The sequence below is a fragment of the Narcine bancroftii genome, chromosome 9 (assembly GCF_036971445.1).
Source record: "Narcine bancroftii isolate sNarBan1 chromosome 9, sNarBan1.hap1, whole genome shotgun sequence".
Classification (NCBI taxonomy): Eukaryota; Metazoa; Chordata; class Chondrichthyes; order Torpediniformes; family Narcinidae; genus Narcine; species Narcine bancroftii.
This window is the reverse complement of record NC_091477.1, coordinates 36,197,406-36,221,088: the sequence shown is the minus strand read 5'-3', so window position 1 is coordinate 36,221,088 and position 23,683 is coordinate 36,197,406. Positions and strand designations below refer to the sequence as shown.

At 43.3% G+C, this 23,683-nt stretch overlaps 2 protein-coding genes across 4 annotated transcripts in view; one reads left to right on the top strand and one right to left on the bottom strand.

The window, feature by feature from the left end:
- The window catches only part of stk10 (serine/threonine kinase 10), a 151,058-nt gene that overhangs the window by 7,002 nt on the left and 120,373 nt on the right, over window positions 1-23,683 (top strand). The window lies entirely within an intron of this gene.
- On the bottom strand, window positions 1,713-20,992 carry LOC138743428 (EF-hand calcium-binding domain-containing protein 9-like). Of its 3 annotated transcripts, XM_069898802.1 has the most exons (5): window positions 20,773-20,992; window positions 14,167-14,315; window positions 10,396-10,572; window positions 3,374-3,453; window positions 1,713-1,823 (listed from the first exon to the last, which is right to left on the bottom strand). In XM_069898802.1, the coding sequence occupies exons 1-4, from the start codon at window positions 20,906-20,908 to the stop codon at window positions 3,412-3,414; spliced, it is 504 nt and encodes a 167-aa protein (XP_069754903.1). In that variant the 5' UTR covers window positions 20,909-20,992; the 3' UTR covers window positions 1,713-1,823; window positions 3,374-3,411. The 3 variants fall into 3 exon arrangements, with proteins under 3 accessions (XP_069754903.1, XP_069754902.1, XP_069754904.1); XM_069898801.1 differs by lacking the exons at window positions 1,713-1,823; window positions 3,374-3,453 and adding an exon at window positions 6,314-6,588; XM_069898803.1 differs by lacking the exons at window positions 1,713-1,823; window positions 3,374-3,453 and adding an exon at window positions 6,666-7,054.

Here is a 23,683-nt window from a genome sequence, read left to right as displayed (position 1 = left end):
GATCACATGACTTTCCTCGATCCACACGACACCAGTCCTAGCAATTTCCTCCAAAATCTGCTCTGCACCTGTCCCATTCCATCACGTTTCCTGCTGTATTTTGACCAGACTTAACTACAGTATTCTATCCATGATTCAGTTTGTGTTTCATTCCACTGCAGTGTGACCTCCCTCATGTTACCTTCTGTACTTTAACTGATAAAGGAAAAGTTGACGTCTGCCTTCTTCATCTGTTTTGTTTTCTGAGATCCTCTTCATTTCTTCCCATCCATGTTTGGTCCATTTTTAAACACAATTTTTTTCTGAAGACCTTTTGATATTTTTAAATCCTTCTATCATTTTATGAAAATTGAAAATAAACTGATGGGACAGAACATTCTCATACTGAATTTGTTCTGTCTTGTGCGGATAAGAGTTATCTGGGCAAATTTCCACATAGTCAGATTGCTGAATGGTAAATGTAATGGAATATCTTGATCAAAGCAAGTTGCTATTTCAAGCCCAGATACCCTTTGTATGGTTTTGATGCACCAATTGCAGATTGAAGAAGTGTTATTTTAAGACTAGTTTCTATGAGAGATCATAAATTTACAGTATTTTCCTTTTATCACTGATAATGAAGCTAAATGATTTAATTTTCTTGTTCAATCTTAAATTTATGCTTGTGTTATATATTTGCAGTCGTTTATCACATGAAAACAGATCATTTATACAGCTTCATGTTAAAGCTGCAGTATCCTACTGTACTTCAGTGAAAGTGATCTTAATCGTTGGATCTTAATCATGTGATGAGAAGCCATATTTAAACTTGGAACTATTCCCATGTACAGTATGTTTCATTATCTGCTCGAAGTTACACAGTTACAAAAATGGGGTTAGGTTGAGCATTGAACTTGTTCCTGTTTCTCCAGTAAACAGCTAAAAGGAATTGGAGTAGGACTATCAATTCTGATTTTTATTAAGTAATTCCCATGAAAAGAGTTTACACATGACTGATCAAGTGAATTGTGACATGTTTTTCTTCAGAAGTGTGAGTGTAGTTCACTTAAATGTAGGAGACTTGTGTAGATTGTAAATTGTGTTTCTCTTGTATAAATTCTATACATATTTCATTGTAACTATTTCTGTTTTTTTCATTGTGTATGATTGTATGGCATGGTCATTTCGGAGAAATTTGCAATAGATAACATGGCTCAAATTATTCTAAACATTAAGGTTGCCTTCAGTTTTAAATACGCATGTCCAAGTTACACTGCTACCTCGATTGTCTGTTATTGAACTGAAGCTTAAAAGAATTTTTGCAGGAAAGCAAAACCAAATGACTATCATGAGCAAATGTTAGTTTCAGTTAATTCCATTAGTTTCCATTTCAAGCAGAAAATATAGCATATTTTGACATCATTGATAAACCCAGTCCAGCAGGTCTATACCACTAAAGATCTGACTCTTATCCTTTATAACCTTTCCCCATACCCTTTCGTATATTTCCTTTTGAAATGCTGAACCATTATATAAATTTATGAAAAGCAATGTCTGCAAGAGTAATAAACCCAAAATTTTTGGACATAAAGCATGTTATTTCAAGAACTATTTTTTTTTACTTCACGGTCCTCAATTGAAATATGGATTAATGAAAATGAGGGGCTGTAAAGAAAAGGTGGATATGATAGAGAAGCAAGCTATCAACTGACGTCATTCTGATGTCAGTTTAGGTTTACAGCAGAGGAGGATTTATTTTCTTTTTTTCCAGATAAGATCTGGTGTTCAGCATCAATGTATAGCTTAAGTCCTTTAGAATTCTTCTGCACAATTGAATTATCTTCCTGTGAATCAAATGATAATGTTAATGACTACAGCATTGCCATAATGATCTCTTGTTCATGAATATAATTGTCACCAGATCAACAGTATTTTAATCTTGCCAACACTGGTTGTTTTGGACAGCAGGTTTCCATGTCTACAACTAGGAAAATCTGGGAATGAGGAGGTTATGGTGGGTTGGGGGGGCAGGGGGGAAGGTGCAGGGAATTGTATGTTTCAATAAAAAAAAAGAAAATACTCATCGGGTTAGGCAGCACCTATAGAGAAAAAGAGTTAATCTTTCAGATTGATGACCTCTCACCAAAACTGAGTTAGAAAGCAAAGTCTATTCTAAGTTGCAGACAGGGGTAGAGAAATAAAAAGGAAAAGTGTGTGACGTTGATGTTAGAGTTGTCTTATTCCCTTCCATGGAGCATAGTGAAAGGAAGACCATGTGCTAAACTGCAAACAGGGATGGTTGTCCTTCATTAGAAATTTTAGCCTCCTGTCAGCTCTAGACAGTCAGTCAGAGGACAGGGGTGGAAGAGATCGTGCCAAAGGGAAGACTATTAGGAGGACAGGTTTCTGTGTGCAGCCAAATGCAACGAGAAAGAGACAGGGATCACAGTGAGGAGTCAGGTGTTGCAAAGTAGAGAGATCGCCATTGAGGGAGAGATTGGAGGGCAGAGAGATCTTGTGGTTAATCGTTCATAGGCAAGGAGAGATCATGTGGATGCATTCAACTAGTTGTGTGGAGCAGGAGTGACATTATGGGTAGGGAGGGCCACAGGGAGGAACAGATCATAAGAGAGGTTGTGTGGCCAGCCTGTTACAGGGAGGAAGGGATTGTTCCAGAAGTGGTGTCTGCATGGCTTGTGGTGGCATGCCTGGTCCTCGGAGGTAAAATACAAATGTATTGGATCCATCTGCTCTCATTTCTTTTCAAAATAAACACTCCTGCTCATTCATGACTTACAGCTGATACACAACAGTTATGGTATCGTCTGGGGTCTCGGATATCCATGAGCAAACTTGTGGTTCCTGATCCATGGGGAAGGCAGCAGTTTAGTTATTTTCTCCTGACCGAATATATTCTACAAGGATCACATGGGGGGGGGGGGGTCTGTGCACTCCCTCTTCCTCTTCGCCCACAGTTGCTGCATCATTTTGTAGTTTCATCGCACAGTTTGCTTTCCATGTGGCAAAGCATATTTAACAAATACAGTCATAAATGCAGTTGTAGAAGGCCACTTATTCCAAAAAATGTCATTTAAAATCAACAGTGTGAACTACAGAATGAGGGCTCAGATAGGAAAAAAAACAGATCAGGTTCTAGTTCCCTTACAACGACCATTGCTCAAGATAATTTCCATTTAAACATGACTGAATACAAAATTCAGACTCAGCTATAATGTTCACAAACTCCTTGGCTACAGAATTGCAGTATATTTATCCATGTTTTATCTTAGTTGCCCCCCCAACCCCCCCCCCTTCCTTCATTAGGATATTCTAGTTCCCCTACCTCCCATGTTTAGGATAACAGATTAACCAAAACTGTAATTTTCAAGCATACCACTAGAAGGCACATGACAGCACTTCATTTGTTCCACTCTACATTGGGAGCTGCTTCATTCCAGCCAAGAACTCAGATCTCTGGCATGAATCATTGATTTGGTAATGCATGGGGTGGGGGGGAAGAAAGAAAGAAGAGTTAGGTTCTGTGTCTCTCAACAATGATTAATCTTAAGGTTATGCATCCCTGCATGTTTGTACATAAACTGCATCAATGTTTCTCCTAAAAAAATCCAGTTGCATTCAAGTTCCTCCACATATCCTATTGTACACTGGCTATATTTGTAGACTGTTAATCCAAGAACCTTGTCAGATGATCCAGAGAATGTTACTCATACCACTTGACCCTCTTGGTGCAAACTTGTGTTTCAAACCTTTAAGGTTTGTTTCCAATTATTAGAAAACTCATAAAACAACTTTTGAAATATAACAATAAGAAAAAAATAATGATATAAAAATATGAAAGTATAGAACTTTACCTTTTTAACTGAAATTCACAAAAATAAATGAATATTTTGCTCTATTCATTCTAACCATGATACAATATATAATATTATCACCCTCTAACGTTTCATCATACGCAGAGCAGACAAGGACTAAAATTAATTAATTAAAAAATTAATAAATGTCATTGTATTTCCATTGTTAAACAAAAAAAAACTTTTGAAATCAACAAAAGAAAAATGCTTTTGCTTTTGAGAAGGAATGAGAAGATATCTCATTGTGTTCATCTCACTACAGGAAGGATGGGAAAGCTATAGAGGGTGGGGGGTAGAGGAGATTTATCAAGTGTGATAAGCCACAGTAATGCTGTGATTGGCTACTGACTGCTGGACATGCCTCCCAAGATCAATCCTACCCACAACCCCTTGCATGCTCCTACTTATTCTGCCAGGATCAGTCAATGAGGCTGGCTGCTGCTCCAGTCTATAGTCAATCTCAGTTAAATTTTATCTCAGTCAATTTTATTATATTTTTTTCTAGAAAGATGGAGTTTACCTAAAGCCGGATAAACTCAACATAGACACTCAATTGTCTGACGCTCTTAACACATTTGAACTCTGGCTACGCTGCTTTGAGGACTTCCTGACGGTGACCGCAAAAGTTGTTAACACGGACGAGAACAGACTGAAACTCCTCCTTCACGGGTCAGACCCCAATGATCCATGACGCAGAATCATATACGGAGGCCATGATTACCCTGAAGGGCCAGTAATCCAAAAGGGTAAATGAGGTCTACCCAAGGCTCCTCCTGGCCACCCGGGAAAAGAAGATATTATGCCCGTCTAAATCACCCACAAAACCTAGCAGCACTGCGTGCAAACAGTCACCACTCTGGACAATGCAATTGGCACCATCTTCTCGGGACCACTGACACCATTTGTGAGTCATGGGGCCGCCATCCTCCCCTCCAAGTAATAGCACCGCCAGGTACATGCCCAGTAACTCACGGTCGAAGGCGCTATACTTGCACTCTGGTGGGCGGAGAAGCCGGCTGAAGAACGCCAGCAGCTTTCATTGTCCATTCACCTGCTTCTCCAGGACGGCGCTGATGGCTGTGGCAGAGGCATTGACGGAAAGCGCCATATACAGGTACCGGTGTGCAGATGGGCAATCATGGTAGCCTTCGCGAGGGCGTCCTTGGTGGCCTCTAATGCACTGCAGGCCTCTGGGGTCCAGGTGAATGTTTTGTGCTTGGCTGTGATGAGGGCGAATAGCGGCTGCATGATGCGCGTGGCTCCTGGGATGAATCAGTTATAGAAGTTGACCATACCCGTGAACTCCTGCAGCCCCTTGAGGTTGTCCGGGCGTTGGAACTCATTGATAGCGGTGACTTACGTAGCGGCAGGCGTGGCTCCTTCGGCTGTGATGGTATGGCCCAGGAACTGCATGGACTCTTTCCCGAACTGGCACTTGGCTGGGTTGATGGTGAGGCCGAAGTCAGCCAGCGGGAGAAGAGAGCGCGCAGGTGGGCTTTGTGTTGCGCCCAATCCCTGCTGGCAACGAGGATGTCGTCCAAGTAAATGAAGATGAAATCCAGGTCCCTGCCCACTGAGTCCATAAGCCTACCTACATTTTTTCATACTTTGATGAAAGATTCAAGCCTGAAACATTGGTTATGTATCATTTTTTTCTATATAAAGGACATTGTTTGACCAGCTGAGTTTCTCCAGCATTTGTATTTTTACTTCAACCATGGAATCTACAGACTTCCATGTTTTACTTCACTAGGCGTATTTGTGCAGGTTCCTTGAGTTGGGAAGGTGCACGTTGAAACAACTAACATCATGGCTAAGAATAACACAAAATACACCTGAATCAGAAATCTCTGTCCTGTCAGAGAACTTAAAATGCCACGTTCATGGAGTTCAACTATGGTTCAGGGCCAGTACTTCTAGATTAGTAAGGAAATGTGGGATCAAGTCCCATTTTGGCAATTTGAGTGCAGTCCAGGACAGTGATTCTCAACCTATTTTCCCCCACTCACATACCATCTTAAGTATGGTAATCCCTTACTAACCACAGAACATCTATGGTATAGGATGCCATAGCTGCTCTGTGATTAGTAAGGAATTATTTAAGGTGGCATGTGAGTGGAAATAAAAGTTGAGAACCATTGGTCTAGATTGAGTCTCTAATGCCATATCGAAGGAGTGCTACACCGTCAAAAGTTGCAAGTTTCGGAGGAAGCATTAAATTGCAGCCCATCGGTTCACCTAAGTGAACATAAAAGATCACAATGCAAAATATCAAAATAATTATGATTGGTTTCCAGACCAATATTTATCCATCAGTTACCATCCGTAAAAACACATCAGATCCTGAGCCTTTATTTCTCCACATGTTCAGATAATCTTTTTTTTTCAGCTTTTAGCTTGATATTTACTAAAGCAAATTCATTAAAAATTCAAGGGGGAAAGAATGATTTTCCAAGAACAGCTTCTAGTGAAATGTATTTTTTTTTAACTTTAATGTAAGTACCTTTTGTACAAATCCACAGAACAAATAAGATGTTTTAACTGTGCAAATATATAATTGTTTCTAATTTTTCTCTGAAAGAAATGTCTCAATGAACTGAAATTACAAGAAACCTCTTGTACTTTGAGAAAATATTCCCATATAGCCTTGTTTCCTTTTCATTCGCTCTTCTTTATCTTTATTTTGTTTATCAATGCAGGCCATGATGAACAATTTGAATTCACTGTAGGTCAGATTCTAGGTCACATAAATAAACACATAAATGACACGGATGGTTAAAAACAATTTTTAGATCACATTTTCTTTCCTTGTTATTTTTAATGTTCTAATCCAAAATATTTTAAATGGAATTAAAGTTGGGCACAATGAAATGAGCATCTAATTCAAACATTTTATCATAAATTATTAATCTGGCTGATTAAAAGTCAATTATTTGCTATTTCCACACATTTTGTCTTCGATGTAATCTCCCTTTAGAAGCAAGAAAGGCCAAAATAAAAGAAGGGGTCTGAATGATAATGAATGCTTCCACATTATTTCAGTTTGCTGTTATTCCTAAACCCTTCTCACAGCAGTGGGGAGAGTTCACAGTTGTCACGTTGCGAGTTTGTCTGATGACTACAATGAACAAGTGTCAAGCTTACATCAATCTTTTCTTCCCAGGAAACACCACTCATGAGAAATGTGGGCTTCATGTGCCAACCTTTGATAATCGTGGATACAAATTACAAATCAAATTAAAAAGTGATAGATATCAAAAAAATCAAAAATTGAAACAAATGATTAAACAATCTTTTTACACCTTATTTACTTTCAAAGAAACAGACTAAGAAGTGAGTAATATTTGTTTTTTGATGAAAATATCTTCCAAGGAATGGAATTGTCAACAGACAATTTTAATTTTTATTCCAGAGGCAAGGTGTTCATCTGTGACTGCAAAGAATTGAATATTTTACATCTCTGTTACAGAGCCGATTTAAGGAAGGTTTGGGAAGAGATTGTGGTGAGAGAAGGTTACAATGGGCCAACCATTAGATGGAATTGTTTATGAAGGCCAAGAGGAGCATGACTGCTGTGTCTGAGCTTTCAAACAAATCTGCAATTTCACTTTTTTGGGGGATACAGTGACTCTTCAAGGACTGCTGGTGAGGTCCTTTCAAATACTTTGGGCACTGCATGCTTACTTACTCTTCCTTAGAGATCTATTCAGGTCCTTTTAGCAGAATATGACTCTGGTTTGCTTGGGCCCAAGAAATTCCCACCTGATACTGGCAAATACTTGGAGCAAGCAATTCTAGAATCATGAAACATTAGAGCACAGGAACTGGCCCTTTGACCCATTTAGTCCTTGCTGGACTATTCTTTGCTGTTCAATCAGATTGAAGCCAAAGAATGGAGGGAGGGTAAAAGTGGAATTCCAGACAAATCATTATTAAGAAGCAGGTGTTAGATGTCCTCGCAGATTTCAAGGTGAATATCTCTCTGAGGCCAATGTGAGGTATGGGATGCAAGGTAGAACATTGCTTGGATCTGACAGAAACTTCCAAATATTTATTGGTGACGGATGAGGTGCCAAATGGCAGACAGTATAACTGATTTCATTCAACACCCAAGAAGGACAAATGATTGTTATCTATATTGCTTTCTGATCCATCTTCCAAGGCATAACACAACATGATTATATGTGAATGTTTCTATAAATAGGAGTGATTGAGCCATGAATTTGAAAATCGTTTTGTTGCTTGTGTACTCAAAACTAAAGGACAGTATAAAACTACAAAATCAAAATCCAAATTTGCTTAAAGAATCTTATCACAAGGTGGCTGAAATGCAAAAGGAAATATCAGGCCTTCATCATTCAACCTCTACATTAATGTGTTTATTCCTGGAAAGAAATATTGATCTTACAGGATATGTAGCACAGGTTTGCAGAATGATACAAAGGTTTAAATGTTTAATTTCAGATGGGTACACCAGCTTTCCCTTCATTTTACAGGATATGAGGATATAATGGGTTCAGTGGATAGAGGGGAACAGGTTGATGTTGTATATTTGGATTTAGAGAAAGCATTTGATAAGGTGCCGCACAGGAGACTTATCAGTAAGTTACAGGAAAGTGGAGTCTGGGGAAGTATATTGGCCTGGATTGAAAATTGGTTGTCTGACAGGAGGCAGAGAGTCGGGATAAATGGGAGTTTTCAGGTTGGCAGAGAGTGGTAAGTGGGGTGCCACAGGGGTCAGTGTTAGGCCCACAACTGTTCATCATTTACATTGATGTCTTGGAGGAGGGGACAAAATGTGGTGTAGCCAAGTTTGCGGATGACACCAAATTGAGTGGAAGAGCAAATTGTAATGAGGATGTGGAGAGTATGCAGAGGGATATAGTTAAGCTGGATGAGTGGGCAAAGGTCTGGCAGATGGAGTACAATGTTAGTAAGTATGAGGTTATCCACTTTGGCAAGAAAAATAAGAGCTGAATATTATTTAAAGGGTGAAAAACTACAGCATGCTGTTGTGCAGAGGGACTTGGGAGTGCTTGTGCATGAATCGCAAAAAGTTAGGTTGCAGGTGCAGCAGGTTATTAAGAAGGCAAATGGAATGTTGACCTTCATCGCTAGAGGAATTGAATTCAGGAGTAGGGAGGTAATGTTGCAGCTGTATAAGGTACTGGTGAGACCGCACCAGGATTACTGTGTCCAGTTCTGGTCTCCATATTTGACGAAGGATAAACTGGCTTTGGAGACGGTCCAGAGGAGGTTTACTAGGTTGATCCCTGGGATGAAGGGGTTGACTTATGATGAAAGATTAAATCATCTAGGATTGTATTCGCTCTACTAGGTTGATCCCTGGGATGAAGGGGTTGACTTATGATGAAAGATTAAATCATCTAGGATTGTATTTGCTCGAGTTCAGAAGATTGAGAGGAGATCTTATAGAGACATATAGGATTATGAAGGGAATGGATAGGATAGATGTAGGAAGGTTTTTTGAGCTGGCCGGGGAAACTAAAATGAGAGGACAGTCTCAAGATTCGGGAGAGTAGATTTAGGGCAGAGATGAGGAAAAATAGTTTTTCCCAGAGAGTAGTGAATGTTTGGAATTCTCTAACCAGGGAAGTGGTTGAGGCTGCCTCATTAAACATATTTAAAATTCGGTTAGATAAATTTTTACATGATAGAGGAATTAGGGGATATGGGGTGAAGGCAGGTAGGTGGAGTTAGGTCATAAATTAGATCAGCCATGATCGTGTTGAATGGCGGAGCAGACTCGATGGGCCATTTTTGGCCTACTCCTGTTCCTACTTCCTTTGTTCCTATGAATAATCTAATTAAAGTCCCTAAACTAATTTTAAAAAAAAAAGGATTTCTGAGGACAGGTCCAAAGAAACCACTTAAAATGAGAAATATATAATTGAAAGAATAATATTGGGAAGCATTTTTATTCTTCCAAAAGTTGGTAGAAATGTAGAACTCACTTTCTACAAATGGCCAGATGACATTAGGTCGATTCAGTTTTGCAATGGTAAGACTGCCATTGATAAAAGAGAGAGAGAAAATGGAATTCAAGTCAAGATTAGCCATGACTAAATCACAGAACAATCTTGTGGGGCTGAATCATCTGTCCCTGACACTGTATCAGCTATGTTATTGCAAGGTAAATAAAACGTATGATAAGAAAGGACATTGTTCAAGCAAGTCCACACACTGACTTGTTATGTTTCAAAAGATTCATTTAAAACTAATCAAGATAACTTGATTACAAACCTTATTTTCACGAGCTTGTTGGGTGTTAAATGAAATCAGTTGTTGTCTGTATGTGCAAATACATCTTTTTAATTATAACATTGTACAAGTATGCAGAGCATTAATCTGGGCTACAAATTCCTCACAGTTAATTCTTGGTCGTCACTGAGGTATGCTCATCCAGTAAAGATATTGAAAGTGCTTCACAACCCAATGAATCCTTCATCCAGTGAGAATCAATGCTTTTACAACATAAAGGGAGATAATTGGGGAAATTAGCACTCCAATTTTACAATCTCACCTCACCACCATTTCCACTATAATCTTGAAACATCTGCAGAAAGGCACGGCCTTTGATATTGAAGAGAAATCCTGCAGCATAAAATTCAGATGGGGAAATGGTATGTCCTCCATCCAAATCAAATAGGTCAAAGATGGAGCGAGAGTGACGGTAAAGAAACTGCTGCTCCATTTTATCCTGTAACATTTAAAACAAACAGTTATTGCATGAATGGAGTTTGTCTTTCAGCCATGTCTGGTCTTAAATAATTGTATTTCAGAGCCTTTGAAAGAAGAACAATTCTGAACGATCAAATTTGACTTTGATTAAAAAGACCTGAGGTGCAGTTCAGGAAAATGTCTGAAGTTCAAATGACATGAAAGACATTGTCTCACTGTTAGCTAATGAGGTAAAATATTTGAGAATTTAGTTCCTTTTATCAATTATGGTGAATGAAACACACAAAACATGACCATTGAAATTTGTTTGGCGAACAAATGTGAGACAGCTGGAGTCAAACTGAACACACACAGGAGACTGCAGGTGTTAGAATCTGCAGCTACAAACAATGTACTGGAGGAAGTTAGCGGGTTGAATAGCATCAGTGGGAGAAAAAGAATGGTTGATGTTTCAAGTTGGAACCTCTCATCAAAAGTTTTGCTCAGATATAAAGTAAAAAGGCAATGGAAGCAGATTGACCAACTGACCTAAGCACAAATACCCATTTGGACTTGGATGAGTCTAAATGAAGAGTTTTGAGCTGAAACATCAACTATTCTCTTGAAAGTCAGGTCGGTACGGGATCCCAGGAGCAAGAGATCACGGAATGCTTACGGGATGCTTTTTAGAGCAGTTTGTTGATGAGCCCATCTGGAGATTGGCTGTTTTGGATTGGATGCTATCAAATGAACCAGAGGTGGTTAGGAAGCTTACTGTAAAGGGAGGCAGTGATCACAACATGATTGAGTTCACTGTGAAATTTGAAAAGGAAAGGCTAAATTCTGATGTGTTGATATTTCAGTGGAGTAAATTGCAGTCGTATGAGAGGGGATCTGGCCAAAGTCAATTGGAAAAGCACACTATAAGGGAAGACAGCAGATCGGCAATGGTTGGCGTTTCTGCAAAAAATGACGAAAGAGCAGGACAGGTACTTCCTAAAAGGAAATAAAGTTGTGAATGGAAAATCGAGACAATGATGGCTGACGAGGGAAGTTAAAGCCAAAGTAAACACAAAAGAGAGGGCAGACAAGGAAGTAAAAATTAGTGGGAAGCTAGAGGACTGGGAACCTTTTTTAAAAACTAGGAGAAGGCAACATAAAAAGGTGATTAGAAAGGAGAAAAAGAAATTATGAAAATGAATTAGCAAATAATATCAAAGAGGATTCTAAAAGCTTTTTAAGTATATAAAGAGCAAAAGATAAATAAGAGAAGACATAGGACAATTAGAAAATTATGATGGAGAGATTGTAATGGAAGACAAAGAGATGGCAGAGGAACTGAATAATTTTTAAAATTTAGACATACAGCACTGTAACAGGCCATTTTGGCCTACAAGCCTGTGCAGCCCAATTTACACCCCATTAACCTACATCCATAGTAGGTTTGAATAACCATAACCATTTAACCATATAACCATTTACGGAGCGGAAACAGGCCACGTTGGCCTTTCGAATCCGCACCGGTTCACTGATTTTGTGCGCCCTCTTCAGGCATTGGTGATTTTAGTGTATCTTTGAGAATTTTAACATCTATCCATAGGTTCTCTGTACTTTGGATGTGAAATCTCATATTAAAATATTCAAAAACATTGCCTGTGTGGGAGAAGCCAGTGAGTGGCCGTGGACAATTACTTCTCAGACTGGAGGCCTGTGACTAGTGGTGTGCTGCAGGGATCAGTGCTGGGACCAGCGTAGCTTGTCATCGTGGGAGGAAACCCACGCAGACATGGGGAGAACATACAAACTTCTTGCAAACAGCGAGGGATTCGAACCTCGGTTCAGTCCCAACTGTGCTGCCCATATTTTGGATCAGTCTTCATGGTAGAAGACTATGGTCTGGGCTATCAAAGGTCTCTGAGAAGTGAATTGAGTGCTGTCAAGGTTATGAGAAAGAAAATATTTGGGAAGCTAAATGGTCTAAGGGTAGAGAAATCTCCTGGACTAGATGGAGGTAGCTGCAGAGAATGTGGAGGCATTGGTAATGATCTTCCAGAGATCAATGGATTCTGCCAAGGCTCCAGAGCAGTGGAGAATTGCAAATGTCACTCTGATGTTTAAGAAGGGAAGGAAGTAGCAGAAAGGAAACTATTGACCTATTAGTCTGATGTCAGTGGTTGGGAAGATGCTGGAATCAATTGTTAAAGTTGAGGTTATGGAATAGCTAGAGGAGCATCGCAAGATAGATTCAAGTCTGCATGATTTCCTTAAAGGGAAATCATGCCTGACAAAACCTACAACAATTGTTTTGAGGAGATAACAAACAGGACAGACAGGGGACAAGCAGTGGATGTTGTGCATTTGGACTTTTAAAAGGCCTTTGACAAGGTGCCACTTAAGAGGCTACTTAACAAGATGAGAGCACAGGGAATTGCAGGAGGATACTAGCATGGGTAGAGCATTGGTTAATGGCAGGAAACAGAGAGGGGGTATAATGGGATCCTATTCAGGTTGGTTGCCTGTTCCACAGGAGTCAGTGCTGGGGCCACTTCTTTTTATGTTGCATATAAGTGGTAGAACTGGTGGTGCTGAGGACAGAAAAAGGCTGCAGAGATACTTGGATAGATTAGGAGAATGGACAAAGAGGTGACAGATGAAATACAATGTTGTGAAGTGTACAGTCATACACTTTGGTACAAGAAATAGAAGGGCAGATTATTATTTAGATGAGGAGAAAATTCAAAATTCAGAGGTGCAAAGGGACTTGGGATTCCTCATGCAGGATAATCTAAAGGTTAACCTCCAGGTTGAGTCGGCAGTGAAGAAGGCGAAAGCAATGTTGGCATTCATTTCTAGAGGAATCGCGTACAAGGACAGGGGTGTAATGTTGAGACTCTATAGGGCACTGGTGAGACCTCACTTGGAGTACTGTGCAGAGTTTTAGGAGCCTTATTTGAGAAAGGATGTGCTAGCATTGGAGAGGGTTCAGAGAAGATCCATTAGATTGATACCAGGAATGAAAGAGTTAGCATATGAGAAACTTTTGTCGGCTCTTGGACTGTGCTTGTTGGGATCTTGTAGAGACTTTTCAAATGTTGAAAGGCCTGGGTTGAATAGATGTGACAAAGTTGTTTCCTATTGTAGGGGAGTCTAGGATAAGAGGCCACAATTTCAGGATAAAAGGGCATCAATATAAAACAGAAATGCAGAGAAATTTCTTTCGCCAGAGGGCCATGGGTCTGTGGAAATTGTTACCACAGGCAGCAGTAGAAGTAAGGTCATTGGGTGTATTTAAGACGGAAATTAACAGGTATTTGATTAGTGAGGCATCAAGGGTTACAGGGAGAATTCTGGGGAGTGGAGCTGAGTAATAAGGTTCATCTCATGATTAAATGGCAGAGCAGGCCCGAAGGGACTCTTTTTCACTTATATTTTGTGAAATATTAACTCTGTTTCTCCTCCCATGGAATGTGGCCGGACCTGGTGAGAGTTTTCTGCTTTCACTGTTTTAATTTTCACATCCAGATGTGTTTAAAGGATCATTTTCCTTCGGTATTTTGCCTCTATACCTCTTTGGGTGTTGTTCAAAAAGATGCTGGTATTTTGCAAAACCTCAGATACTAAAATAAATCCATACCTTGTTGGCAATCATGATGCAAATTAACATGTAAAACTCATCAAATCCGATCTCCCCTGAGGCTTTCCAATCAAACATATTGAAAGTCATTTTGATGTGTTGCTTGGTCATATCTGTGACACATCGAAGGAAGTTAAAAAATTGAACATCTGTAAGAAAATCATGGAAAGGAATATGTGTGAAGTTTGTTAAACATGCTTCAGTGTTCCCAATCTCTCACTGCTATACAATTCTATTTCCTTTATGAAGCACCTTACAAAAGTCTTCCTTCCTCATTCCTGAAGGCATGAATAGTGGAGTTGGCATCAAGCTTGCTCTTTTTTTGGATATGAGGTAAAGCATTATCTGAGGTTGAGAATTAAGACAATTAAAATCAAATAATCTAAATTAGCATTGAATATATTGGATTTAATTCCTTTTTTAGGTTGTTAGTGTGGTGCGCTGTTAGCCAGAATCAGACACACTCAAGGTAAAGACTGTACAACAGGCTTTAATCCACAAAGTCTTCCACAGAGCCAGGCTGGCTGTAGCTGCAGAAACTCTGAGTGAGGCCTCGGGAGGCCGGCGCAGGCTTATATCCCAGAGAGTGATTGACACCCGACCGAGTGGGGCTTGATCCATTCAGGCTGACTGATTGACAGTCAGCCAGGTGTTGTCCAGTCCCCTTACACTCCTGCAGGTACAGAGGTTGCCCCCTGCAGAAGGCCGGTGGTGTACCACCACATTCACCCCTTCTTTAAAATTGTACCGGGGGGAGGGGTGGGGGAAGTAACAAGGAATCGTATCCACTATACAAAATACAATATTTACAGATTGAGATGATCTGACGGCCGCCAGGGTCTCTGTGACCGTCGTAGGACTGGCTCCTGGTCACTGGTCAGAGGGGAAGTGGGGGGGGGGCTGGCGGCAGTGGTGTGTGTGATTGGTGTGGTGCCGCGCGGAGGGGTGGCCAAGGGGGCTAGGGTCGAGTCGTATTGGATGGGTGGGGGGGGGGAAGGTTCATCCCCCCAGGGCTGAAGCGGGCCCCTGGTGGTCAAGGAGGTCCTGCGCACCCCATACCTGCCTGGGGACAGGGATGTATGCTCGGTCAGCGTCGTCCTGGGCTGAAGGATGCCGAGGAGTGGTGGGTGCGCCTGCTGGTGCCAGGTCCCTGGTGGAGACTGTGTCGTCCCTGCCACCGCTGAACCTAACATAGGCATAATTGTGGTTCGCGTGTAGGAGGAAGACCTGCTCGACCATGGGTTCGGCCTTGTGTGTTCATATGTGTTTATGCAGGAGTACCAGTCCCAAGGACATGATCCATGCTGGGAGGGACATTCCAGTCTCCGACTTCCTGGGGAAAGTGAACAGACGTTCATGAGGGGTCTCGTTGGTAGCCGTACATAGCAGCAACCAAATGGTATGGAGTGCCTCGGGCAGGGTGTCCTGCCAGTATTCAACGGCACACCCTTTCAACTTGAGAGCCAGGAAAACTGCCTTCCAGACCAGCCCGTTTTCGCGTTCCACTTGTCCATTGCCTCTCAGGTTATAACTCGTTGTGTGGCTAGTTGCTATGCCCCTCGCTGTCAGGTACTGGCACAGCTCATCACTCATGAAACTAGACCCCCGGTCACTGTGGATGAAAGTGGGGTAGCCAAACATGGTGAAGATCTGCCCCAGGGCCCTGATGACAGTGGCCGTGGAGATGTCCGGACAAGGGACAGTGAAAGGGAAGCGTGAGAACTCGTCCACTACCGTAAGGAAGTAGACATTTTGGTTCGTGGAAGGCAGGGGCCCATTGAAGTCCATGCTGAGACGCTCGAAGGGCCGAGTGGCCTTTACGACATGGTCCTGAGGTGGGCGGAAGAAACGGGGTTTACACTCCACCCAGACTCATCAGGCCTCAGTCATGTCCCTGATGGTATACGGCAGGTTCCGGGACTTAATGAAGTGGTACAACCTGGTGACACCCGGATGGCAGAGGGACTCATGCAATGCCTGCAACCTGTCATCATGCATAGACACACAGATCTGAGAGAGGGCATCAGTGGAGTCGTTAAACTTCCTGGGGCGGTACTGAATGTCGTAGCTGTAGGTTGCCAGCTCGACTCTCCAGCGCAGGATTTTGTCATTCTTGATCTTGCTCTTGTGGGTAGTGTTAAACATGAATGCTATGGCCCGCTGGTCCGTGAGGAGGATGAATCTCCTGCCGGCCAGGTAGTGGCGCCAGTGGCAGACCGCTTCCACAATCACCTCGGCCTCCTTTTCAATGGCGGAATGCCCTAGCCGTGAAGGGTCCTAGAGAAGAAAGCGACAGGGTGCCCCCCTTGGTTGAGGGTAGCAGCGAGGGCTACCTCGGAGGCATCGCTCTCCACCTGGAAGGGGGAGTCCTCATCCACGTCCGCGATGTCCTGCCTGATGCAAATGAAAGCTGCCTGCGCCTCGGGTAGGAGGGGGAAAATTGTAGCTTGGCCCATTGGGCGGACCTTGTCCGAGAAGTGAGGGACCCACTGCGAGTAATAGGAGAATAGGCCAAGGCACCCGCGGAGGCCCTTTAGCGTGGGAGGGGGAGAGGTAGCTCCATTAATGGGCGCATCCTTTCTGGATCTGGGCTGACGACCCCATGAGCCACTATGTACCCCAGGATGACGAAGCGGATGGTGCTAAACACACACTTCTCCTTGTTGTAAGAGGTTCAGCTCCCCGGCCATCTGTAGGAATTTTTCCAGGTTAGCGTCGTGGTTCTGCAGGTCACGGCTACAGACAGTGGTGTTATCCAGATACGGGAACGTCTCCTTTAGCTTGTGCCGGTCTACCATGCGATCCATCTCCCGCTGGAAGTTGGGGACCTCGATTGTGATCCCAAAGGGAACTCGGCGAAACTGGTACAGCCGCCTGTCTGCCTCGAAGGCGGTGTAGGGCTTGTCCTTCGGGTGGATGGGGATTTGGTGATACGCCAACGTCAGGTCAATCATGGAGAAAACCCGGTAGTGGGCTCTCTCGTTGACCATGTCGGCAATCCTAGGCAAGGGGTAGGCATCCAGTTGGGTGTACCGGTTAATGGTCTGTCTGTAATCCACGACCATCCTCAACTTACCACCACCCTTTGACCACCAGTACTTGGGCTTTCCAAGGGCAGTTACTGGGCTCTATGACACCTTCCGCCAGGAGTCACCGCACCTCCGCCTTGATTAAGTCTCTGTCTGCGACACAATAGTGCCTACTTCTGGCCGTGATCGGCTTGCAGCCTAGCGTAAGATGTGGTAAGAGCGCCGGTGGGGTGATGCGTAGTGTGGAGAGGCCGCAGGTTGGCCGGGGCTGGTAGGTTGGTGTGCTGTGTAACGTGAGTGGAGGTTGTGGCCCCCCAAAGTCAAGCGTGACACTCTGCAGGTGGCACTGGAAATCTCGGCCCAGGGGGACTGGGGTGCAGAGTTTGGGCATGACTTGGAGACTGAAGCCCGTGTAAGTCTCCCCTCCCACAGTTACATCGGCCGAGCAGCACCCGAGGGTATCAACAGTCTTATCCTTGGCAGCGAGGGCGATTGAGCAGGTGGTGGGGTGGACTTTTAATCTCAGGGAGTGGGCCACGCTTGGGTGAATGAAGCTCTTGGTGCTACCACTGTCGAATAGGAATTTTGTTACCTGGCCGTTGACTTGCACGTCCATCATAGAGCGCCCAAGGTCGTGAGGGATGTCCCTGGTCAGCATGGTGACAGCCAGGACTGTCTCGGGGTCGGAGTCGTCGGTCTCCGGTTATGCGCTGTGATTTATATCGTCCGGAGGTATGGGGTGAGTCAGTAGGGCAGCCTGGTTGACCCATGTTGACCACGTTGACGTCAGTCGTGGGGTGCGCGGTGTGTGGCAGCCAATGGCGTCCGGAGGCATGGGGAGCGTCAGAAGGGCGGCCTGGTCATTCAACTGTGTTGACCATGATGACATCGGTCTTGGGGTACAGCGTTTTGCAGCCGATGGCGTCCGGAGGCATGGGGAGCATCAGCAGGGCAGCCTGGTCATCGTCCGTGTTGACCACATTGTTTTCCTCGACATCGGTGGCCCTCCGTGTAGGCTGCTGCCTGGCCCAAGATGGTGGCGGCACGTGGGTGCCCGCTGCGTGGCTGGCCTCCTTCCCTAGTTATGTTCGTTGCACTGGGGGAAGTTGCCTCATCGAGGCTGGCGGCAGTGATGTCATTACATCTGCCTGAACTGACGTCATGCCATGAGCCAGAAGTGACATCGCTGTAGTTCTCGGCGAGCGGTGCTGGCGAGGGCAGGGGCTGGTCCGGGTGCTTGGGGCACACGCTGCGATCATCGCTGGTGGAGCGGGATACTGCACCGTCGGAGTCAGGGAAGGCGGAAGTTGTAGCAGGGACAATTGGGCCGCCCGGCACACGCAAGTGGAGGGGTCCACAGGGAAGGAGGGGAGGTCATAGAGGGCTGCTGAGATGCTGGCTGGTTTCGAGAGGCACACTTTAGCAAAGTGACCCCTCTTACCGCATCGGGAACAGTACTGGTTCCTAGCCAGGGAGTTTCAGCGCAATCATCGGTCTGACCCACACCATGACCCATAGTACTTACAGGAGCACCAGGCGCCTGCCGTAGTGACGTTCTCCTCCCCAGCTTGGTCTGTGGCTGCAGCTGCAGTGTGTGAAGGCCATGAGGGAGCCTGGGTGAACCTGGAATCGAAGGTTTCGATGTGCAGGCCTGCAGCTTCCAGGGTTCTGACCACTTCCAGGGCGTAGATACTATCTTCCAGCAGCTTTTGCCGGATGGCCCTTGAGCATAGCCCTCGGATGAAGGCGTCCTGGATCAGCCTCTTGATCTCCTCTACACCTACCCCGGGTTCAGCCAGACATGGTCGGGCCAACTCTCGCAGGTGTCCCAGGTAAGACTCAGCCGTCTCCCTGGGTTGCTGGGCTCGGGTGTTGAGGAGGTACCTTACACAGACCGCATTCATGGGGGCTTGTACAAGTTCTCGAGAGTATCCATTGCGCAATTGTATGTGGAGCAGCCTTTGGTTGCCTGAAGGCATGGGGTCCCAGCTTTGACTGGAGTAGGACCAACCTCTTCCGATCTGAGTCTAGGATGCCGCCTGCATGGGCCTCGATGATTGCCTCGACCGCATGTTGTCAGATCTTGAAGCGTGACTGGGCTTCCGGGTGGCATGGGTCGACTTCGAGGCTCCCTGTACTCAGGAGTTTTTCCATGGCAGTCGTGGGAAAATTTTGCGGATTAAATTGTGGTGCGCTGTTAACCAGAATCAGACACACACAAGGTAAAGACTGTACAACAAGCTTTAATCCACAAAGACTTCCACAGAGCCAGGCTGGCTGTAGCTGCAGCAACTCAGTGTGAGGCCTCGGGAGGCTGGCACAGGCTTATATCCCAGAGAGTGATTGACACCCGACCGGGTGGGGCTTGATCCATTCAGGCCGACTGATTGACAGCCAGCCAGGTGTTGTCCTATCCCCTTACACTCCTGCAGGTACAGAGGTTTCCCCCTGCAGAAGGCCAGTGGTGTACCACCACATTTAGTCAATTGATATCTGAAATTAGCATGTGAACAGATCTTTTCAATTCAAGCTGTTCACTGAAGTTTAATATTGATCTTTTTTTCCCCTCCATAATCCTGGAAGATTGACAACAGATTGATTCAAGAATTCTGATCGCACGGGAGAGGGGGCAGTGAAGATTCATCAGGATGTTGACTGGCACGATGCATCTCAGTTCTGAGGAGAGACTGGGGAGGAGATGGATTTAGGGGTAAAAGATGTCAAGGGATCTGTGGAGAACCTCGTTTGATTTATTACACCGGCTCCTGGTCCAACAATGTCTAGCTTTCAAAAACTAGGTTTTAGTTTGTCAACTCTACTTTCACCAACCACCATTCTCAGCCCTTCATACAAAACCATTTCCAGCACCACCAGCCTTCGGAATTCTTTATTTCCCCCGATTTTGCCTCTTGAAATCTCCCTCTGTTAATTTGCTTTATCGTTGCAGACCAAACGTTCTGCTGCTTTGGCCCTGAATTCTGGAAGTCTAAAATTCTCCACATCTCTTTGTTTAAAACATCCCTTAGACCCATCTCCTTGGCCAAACATTTCTTCATCTACAATACATTCTTTATTGTAACTTGTTCAATCTTTTTAATAAAATCACTGTTAATTTCCCTGGAACTTTCATTATGTTAGAGCACTACATAGATGTGACTTATTATAGAATATCTGTAATTCCTTATGGCGCTGTCTATAAGGAGTTTATATATTCTCTCCATATCTGTGTGGGTTTCCTCCCACCCTTCAAGAGTGTATGGGGGTTGGAGGTTAATTTGGATATTAGGGCATCACAGGCTCATGGGCTGGAAGGTCCCTTACTGTGAAGTATGTCTTCATTTAAAATTTGGAAAATAATCCAAGCATGTATCCTTGACAATCCAGCACTTATTCAGAGCTGTACTACCATCTGTCTGAACCTTATGCTTCATCCATGCTGAAACCTAAACACACACCTTCTTAACTCAAAAACACAGGTGTTGCCACCTGAGCCAAAGTGAAAACTAAAGCAAACAATCAGAATTAATGCATCACCACTGAAAATATTCAATATCTTCTTCCCAGAATTAAATCTTACCATTTAAAGTCCTGCTGTCATGAACATCCAAAAGTTTAAAATACTCCAAAAGGACAACAGTATTCCTAACTGACATTAAGACATGAACTTTGTCAAGATACAAATAATTGAAAATAAATCCAGGCCTCAGTTTCATTTTGAATGAGGTTTAGTGCCAGTGATACAGGCTCTAATTTAACAGTTGTCAAGACAAGTCTGGGATCTATGGAAATAAATTCTACTGTTAAATAACAAAGGAGTACAGTTGCCATTCATGTTTTGTGATGCAATAGATTAGATTACTTTCAAAAGATGTATTCTATTTTGTCATAAACCATGACTTCATAGTGGAAGTGTTCTCTAGCTTCTTATGAACATAATGTACCATCTTCAAAAATATTTATGGAAAATTAGGCTTTTTTCTGGTACAATAGAATGAAGGGAGAAAAAGTGAAGATTTCTTTTGACTATTATGAATCTATTCTACAATCAAAGTTTCACTTGTTTTAAGGTTCTGCACCTGGCTAAAATAAAAAGTCAAAGGACTGGTAAAAAATAATCCTGAAGGGCTTGGTAATTTATTGGTAGCTACTCAAACAAGGTAGAGAAATACATGAAAAGCATTCATGGCATAAATTTAACTAGATGTTCTTAGAGTTCTTTGGTCATACTGTAGAGAAACAGGCCCTTTGCCTCATCTTTTTGTTTGTTGCAACTCATTTAATTCCATGAACAGTGTTATGAGCCCAGAGGACTCCAAAATCCAGCAGCAATAGAAATACAGCAAGACAATGGCTACTTAAACAAAAAATTTTAACATTTTCTTCATGCATAATAATATCACTATTTAACTTAACCCCCTTCTAATTCAAAGCGCACATGTATGCAATGTGTATGTACTCAGGAAAGTATTTTGTTTCACTGTCCAATCATTCACTTTTCACTTCTCCAAGTTCACTGGTATCAGCCAATTTTCATGCCATGCACAGAATTTAACATATTATATTCACCAGGCTCTAATGCTTTAACTTAAATTGTTACCGCAAAGGAAAACCTTTGTTGGTTTCAGAGAGATATTTGTTGTTCGTTGGACACACACATACTGATTTCCTCCAATCAGCCACTTCAGTGTCTTGCCAAAGAAATTTGCCCCCTTGTGCGTTTTCCCAAAAGATAACCTCTTCTTCCAGGTTACCACAAAGGGTTCTTCCCTTTTATCTATTTCAGGAGAAAAACATTAACCAGCCACATCCTCTTGTAATTGATTGCAAGGGTTTAGAATATGCTGAACTCGGAACTCAGAACTCAAAACCCATCTTCAAATGGGATCTTTACCAAGTCTCCCAATTTTGCAGCAGCCTGACTGACTCTCCCCTCCCCCTCTCTCCCCCTCTCTCCCCCTCCCTCCCCCTCTCTCCCCCTCCCTCCCCCTCTCTCCCCCTCCCTCCCCCTCCCTCCCCCTCTCTCCCCCTCCCCCCTCTCTCCCCCTCCCCTCCCCCTCTCTCCCCCTCCCCCTCCCCCCTCTCCCCGTCCCCCCTCTCTCCCCCCTCCCCCTCTCTCCCCCCTCCCCCTCTCTCCCCCCTCCCCCTCTCTCCCCCCTCCCCCTCTCTCCCCCCTCCCCAACTAAAGATAAAGTGATTGGATGATGGATTAAAGGGATGTCCAGGGAAAAGGCGTCTGGAAAGCATTGCCCAGATGGTCTATGGAGAGAAAATTCCTCATCATATTGAAATGAATGAGTTGGGTAACAGATCAAGAATTGGAAAATGGATTTAATCTAAATAACATGGGAACACTGGACTAAATGACCTTCGGCTGTTCCAGAAAATGTCCATGGTTCTGTGGTTCTAATTATAACCCAGCTGTCCTCACACTCAATGGACATGCTTTTTTTGCTGCAGAGAATTATTCCACTCATTGCTACAAATTACACAATTACAACCGAATGATTTTTGCTCATATCTTGAAGAAGGGCTCAGGCCTGAAACATTATATATCTTTACCTGCCATGGACCCTGCGTGATCTGCTGAGTTTCTTCAGCATTTTTGTGTTTTTAACTCCGTCTAATATTGAAGACAGATCAACAACAGGATGATAAAGAACTCATTTAATGTACAACTGGCACAAAATACAATCATGTTTTCAGACTTTAATTGTAAAAGAGAACTTGGTGTCAGATCTAGTATAGGTATAAAACTATTCCAAGAGGCTTTACAGGGACATTAAATCAAGGATCAAGAGATTGCAGAGTTCTCTGGCTCTCATTTGGAATAAACTCTATGTCTGACATTGATATATGCTTGGAAAATGAACTTGGCGCTTTTTCTGATTTGGTGGCCATAACTTGGAATGATGACTCAGTAGTGGCGATACTAGGGTTGGTGTCACCAAACTCATGGTGTCACCACACCCACCTCCACACCTCCCATGGACCTTCTCCCATACCAGACCATACAGAATCCTTAGTAATGTTTTTGCACTCATGTTCCTCGTAAACCATAATTCCCGTATATCACTGAATGTAATGGCAATAGTAAGGAGATAAGCAATGAGCAATATTAAAATTACACCTTTAAGTTACAATATTATATGCACAGCAGAAACAAAAACAACTGTGCGTGCCTATAGCCGATTTGAAGTGTCATTGTCTTTCTTTCTTTGGCTTGGCTTCGAAGATTTATGGAGGGGTAATGTCCACGTCAGCTGCAGGCTCGTTTGTGGCTGGCAAGTCCGATGCGGGACAGGCAGACACGGTTGCAGCGGTAATTGGGTCATAAAATGACAACTCTGACGGGAGCGCATTAGAAGATTCAAAAAATAAATTAGCATAGAGTTTTAGCCTTGTAGGTACATGTAAGATGGGATTACGGAAAATGTTTTTGTGGTTTTAACTAACTACAGGGATGTTTTTTTTTATTAAAAAAAATAATA